General features: G+C 45.5%; 1 protein-coding gene across 1 annotated transcript; it reads right to left on the reverse strand.

Moving 5' to 3' along the window:
* Positions 1 to 935: 935 nt before the first annotated feature.
* On the reverse strand, positions 936 to 3,066 carry LOC119325787 (probable LRR receptor-like serine/threonine-protein kinase At1g05700). Its single transcript, XM_037599517.1, has 3 exons — positions 2,641 to 3,066; positions 1,856 to 2,423; positions 936 to 1,615 (listed from the first exon to the last, which is right to left on the reverse strand). Exons 1-3 carry the CDS (start codon positions 2,945 to 2,947, stop codon positions 1,069 to 1,071), a joined length of 1,422 nt encoding a protein of 473 aa, XP_037455414.1. The 5' UTR covers positions 2,948 to 3,066; the 3' UTR covers positions 936 to 1,068.
* Positions 3,067 to 5,561: the final 2,495 nt, after the last annotated feature.

The following is a 5,561-nucleotide window of genomic DNA, read 5'->3' on the forward strand; positions in this document are numbered from 1 at the left end:
TGAAAACATAGAAGCTTAGCTAGTTGCAAAGTTAATTACTTCTTATGCATGTTTTATCTATTTAATAGAAGTCAATAAATTGCATTAATCCATTTCTCTACTAAGGTCTTGGCCATGGTTCTATGGCTTTTGAATTTTAGAACATGGATTACTCAGGACTCAGGAGTTGAGTGTACTAGATTAATAAGCTTGTTTCTATTACTTTAATGAGGATATTGACAATGTCGAATGGAGATTAGAATCTTCGGGGGTCTAAACAAGTACTCCCTCCATTCCTAAAATATAAGTATTTTTAGAGATTCTAACGCGGACTGCATAAGAAGCAAAGTGAGTGAATCTACACTTTAAAATATGTCTATATACATCCGTATGTAGTTTTTATTGAAATCTCTAGAAAGACCTGTATTTAGGAACGAAGGGTGTACACAATGAGATTTTTGTCATTAAGATTTTTTTAAATGCAGAGAGTTGGAGCCTGGAGGTGTTGTTCATCAACTGAATAAACTGCATCATGATAATGCGAATCTGCCACATACTCCTACATGTTATATTTGTTATATGCATGTTTTATCTATTTAATAGAAGTCAATAAATTGCATTAATCCATTTCTCTACTAAGGTCTTGGCCATGGTTCTATGGCTTTTGAATTTTAGAACATGGATTACTCAGGACTCAGGAGTTGAGTGTACTAGATTAATAAGCTTGTTTCTATTACTTTAATGAGGATATTGACAATGTCGAATGGAGATTAGAATCTTCGGGGGTCTAAACAAGTACTCCCTCCATTCCTAAAATATAAGTCTTTTTAGAGATTCTAACGCGGACTGCATAAGAAGCAAAGTGAGTGAATCTACACTTTAAAATATGTCTATATACATCTGTATGTAGTTTTTATTGAAATCTCTAGAAAGACCTGTATTTAGGAACGAAGGGTGTACACAATGAGATTTTTGTCATTAAGATTTTTTTAAATGCAGAGAGTTGGAGCCTGGAGGTGTTGTTCATCAACTGAATAAACTGCATCATGATAATGCGAATCTGCCACATACTCCTACATGTTATATTTGTTATATGCGGATATGCGTGCAATATCTACGTTGATGATCGATCTTACCATCCTCGGAGTCAGTGGTGAAGTTTTCCATCCGAATGAGCGAGTACACCTCAAGCGCATTGATGAGCGGTGGCAGGATCGAGCTGCGCGTCTTATTCAGGGTGTACAACGCATTGCCGTTATACAAGAACCGCCCGCTGTCGTGCAAGCTGTTGGCCTGTAAAAGCGACGGGGAGAAGCCCCGGTGCAGCAAATCGCCTTCGTTGTAGATGTCGAACCTTCTGTTCGGGTTGCTACCATTGATTTCAGCGAAGTGGAAGATCGGGAGAAGGCGGACACTCTCATGGTCCCAATTAGGACCCTTTGCCATGCCGAGGCTCATGAAGGAGTAGTTTGCGTCTAGGGTCGTGGCCTTCTGGAAGATGGCCATCGGCACATTGAAGTAGTCGTCTCCTGGGAGAATCTCCACTTTGTTGCTAGTGCTGGGGCTAATCCAGGGGTAGGAGCTGTAGGAGAAAGACCAGCCCTCCCAAAACCGGTCGTAAGGGTCCGTTGGATATCTTCATCGCACACAAAGACAAGGGAAAACATGTAAATAGCTAAGCTAGCATGATACACTATTTTTTGGTTCTATTGGAGCTGGTTATATAAATTTCTTGGCACCATGAGATATTATTGGACAATGTATTTGAAGTGTGTGCTCTTCTGCTTCAAATGCATTGAGCTAGCCAACACATTAAAAAACAATTGACATGCATAATCCGATTTCAATCTAAAACTATCATGGATGTCAGTCTCACCTTGTGATATATTCAGTGGCATTGCCAAATCTGATCCGTCTAAAATAGCCGACTGATACCCTTGTATTCACAAAAGGGTACATCGGATCTAGCAGTGGCCTCAGCTCCAAGGAAGACACGAACGGAGTCCCTGAACCGAAGTTTATCAGACAGAAGGATACGAAGTTGCTCGGAGCAATGGTGAGTACCTCCTTCCAATCCGTGATCGATGGATCCATATTTGTTAAGTTCACCGTATCCCAGAAGTTGACGCCAATATGGAGCCCGAACAGAAAAGGTGACCCGTCCATACTCCTGTTCAACCCATCGTAGTTGCCATAAGTAAACATAGCCCTCAACAAAAACTTCTTCCCAATTGTCGATGGCAGTGTGTAGCAATTCCGTTTGCCCTGAGGAAAGCTCCTCAAGGTTTTCTGGTTCTCATATGGGGCATCAGCCATGAATGCTGCTGAAATATTGTTGCTCACACCGCCCTCGACAAATTTAAGGTCAGGAAGGAACAGGAGTCCCGTGGTGCTGTCCTTGTAGGGACTATCGTTTGTGAATCCACAATCTACGCTTAGAAACCCTGCGTAATGGAGAGTATGTATCAGTTTCATGTGTCTCATGTTTAAGATGATCATGACATGTGCCACTAGGTATTCAGTAGCTAATAATACCTTTATTATTAAGATATCAGTAAAGTGGGATTTCTTCAGTTCTACGCTGAAGTAAACTAAAATGTGCAGATGGAGCAGGGATTAAAGTTGCGATAAGTGAAACTAGGAGGATATGGTTTGTATTACCCGGAGTAGACTGGCCATCGCCTCGAGTCATCATGAGCAGCAAAGCCAAGATCCATGGCAGTCTTCTATTTGCCGAGCAACTGAAGCTGAACACCATGGCACTCTTGGGTTCTTGCATTGCCGAGAAGCAATCATGCAAACCAAGAAGCTTCGTATAAGCAACAAATGACTTGTGTGCGTAGTTATATAGCAGAGAAACACAACCGGCACAATTTAGTATTTGGATTGAATTTGCCTGGTGCTCGATTAACAATATGGAGGAAACATCAACAAGTAACCTTTTTTGTGAAAGAAATGCAACTTGCATTCATTTAGAAATAGAAAATGCAACTTGTATTCATCTAAAAATGAAAGTGCAACTTGCCATGGAGTTTAGGTTGACAATCTCAGCGCTAACGTGCGGCCCATCACCGTGATAAAGAAGTCCCACTGGATTTTGGCCACAATGCATGCATGCAGCTTGCTCCTACAGCGTTGACATTCCTCTGAACCAGTCTTCTCTGGTAAATTGAACAAGCGGCGTGGTTTGAGGCCTCTGGATCTGTGGGCTTTAACCCGGATCCGTGGCAGGGGCCGCACGACAGCGTAGCTATGGCGGATTGGCGGGGCCGGTGTTGGCAGCACGTGATTCTGAACTAGTCTTATGTGTTAAATTAAACTTAAAATCTAAAAAGTGCACGCGCATTAAACAGAGAGAACGGGTGGCCATTTCCTGGCCGCACGATCGCGTCGCGATCGTCTCGTGCGAGCTCTAGGTGCCACCTGGTCGGGAGACCTCGCACCGCGCGGTCGTGGGCGACTTGTCCTTACCTGGACGAGGAAGGAACCCACAAGTAAGCGGTAGAGGGAGATCGTGGGCGGCGGTTTCGAAATGCAAGCCGTTCTCTCCCCCATTTTCTTTCTTTTCTCCCCCATTTCCGTTCCTTTCCTCCCGTCTCGCTCTCGCTCCCGCAACTGCGGCGAAATCGTGCCGCGTCTCTCAAACCGCTGGCGGATTTGCTGCTGGACTGTGGGGGGATTTGCTGCTGGCCCTCGTCGGCGTTGCAGGTACCCACTGTTGTCCCTTCTTTCTCATGTCCATGGCTAGGAAATCTTAACCATCTTTGGTCAACGAGCTAGTCTAGTAGAGGCATACTAGGGACACAGTATTTGTTTATGTATCACATATGTATGTAAGCTTCCGATCAATACAATTCTAACATGAATATTAAACCTTTATCATGAATAAGGAAATATAAAATAACAACTTCATTATTGCCTCTAGGGCATATTTCCTTCACTCCCGTCTAATCTCTGCTTCCCCACCGCCCCCTCCGCCATGGCCAGCTCCGGATCGAAAGAGATCGACTGGGTGGGGCTCACCGTTGGCGACCCGCCAAGCTTGTCTGACCTAGACGAGGAGGAGCTCGTGCTCCGCATTGGCGCTCCAGCACTCGGCATCGCCAAGCTCCTGGGTTGGCAGTCCGTCCTTCGCAGAGGCCTGATGCCGCCCAGCCCGCTCTCTGTCATCCACGGCGAGGCGGTAGCATGAGCAGCGGCGCTCGGCAGCGCCATCACCTGCCCCCTGCTGGGAGCCGCTGGGTGCTGGTGCCCGCACCCCCAGCCCGCCGGCGCGGCAGCGACATCCGAAGACGACGGGCCGTGCCTACTGCCAGGCGGCAACACAGGGCGGAGTGAGGCACAGCCGCAGGTCGTCCAGATCTGCGCTGAAGCTGCTGCCGCCCGCCAAGGATGACAATGCAGCGCTCCGCCACGCAATCTGACGGTTTTTTACACCTCGGCGGAGACGAGGCCCACCGCCGACAAGGTGACACAACAGAACGAGGTTGCGGCGGAGAGGATAAAATTAGATGGAAAAATGATGTGATTTTAATTAAAAAGTTGTCTATTTGCAAGGAGAAATACCTAACAAAAACTGAAAGATTGAGAATTTTAGATGCACTCATATACGAGTAGAAAAAATGGTTAGCAATGTGCATGGACCCGTTCAGACGTGAAGGCCTTGTGCGTTTCATACTCGAACGATTACAAAATGAGCCAACGTAAACTAGTGCGTTCTCCTGGCTACCGTTCAAACGTCCACATCCATCCTCGTCGGACCGATCGAGTTGGTATGTGTGTGAGCGTGTCTACCGTGTCGAAGACCGGCACGCGGTCGACAGAGAGTAAGACAACCGACCGGATACTAGTTAAACTGATCGGCAACCTTTCATCTGTTTTCTATCCCCGTGTGTTTCCGCGCTACGACGAGAGCCGCTGAGCCGTCCATTTCCTGGACAAGACTTGGCAGCGTCTTCTTTCTTTTCGCCGGAAAGCAAGCCTGGGACAGAGTACGCAGTTGTCTAGCATAGCCGAGCTGTTGATTTTACTACCTCTGTTCATTTTTTTTCATTTTTATAAGACGTTTTAGACATTCAGACACTGTTCAAAACAGTACTACAACACAAGCTGTCTGAAACGTCTTATAAAAACAACACTTTCGCTACGATACAACCCCCTAAACACATCAACGAGGGAGATTTAAAGATTTAATGATTTATCCATACCCCTTCATAAGAAAGGATAGGATAGTCTTTTCTTAATTTTTTTTTGAGTGATTGATATTTTTTTAAATACGTCTACCTTCCACCGAAGTGTATACACCGTACGCCTACTGGGCCGGTCCATTAGTGACCGATGTAGAGAGTGCGGCTGTTCACGGAAAGGTAAAAATTCACAAAGTACATGCACATACTACTAGGAATCAAACCATGGACCTCTTGCATGTGAGGATTTATTGTGCCTACCCATAATATCGCCAAAACAAAGGCACGTCAGGGCCACTTTTTTGTTTTGAATCTGCCCAATTAGTGAGCAGGATTGAATGGTTTTAACTACCGTAAATTAATTGTTAAACCTCCTTGCATCCATCAACGCTCCCG

Source organism: Triticum dicoccoides, chromosome 6B (genome assembly GCF_002162155.2).
Source record: "Triticum dicoccoides isolate Atlit2015 ecotype Zavitan chromosome 6B, WEW_v2.0, whole genome shotgun sequence".
NCBI classification, from domain to species: Eukaryota; Viridiplantae; Streptophyta; class Magnoliopsida; order Poales; family Poaceae; genus Triticum; species Triticum dicoccoides.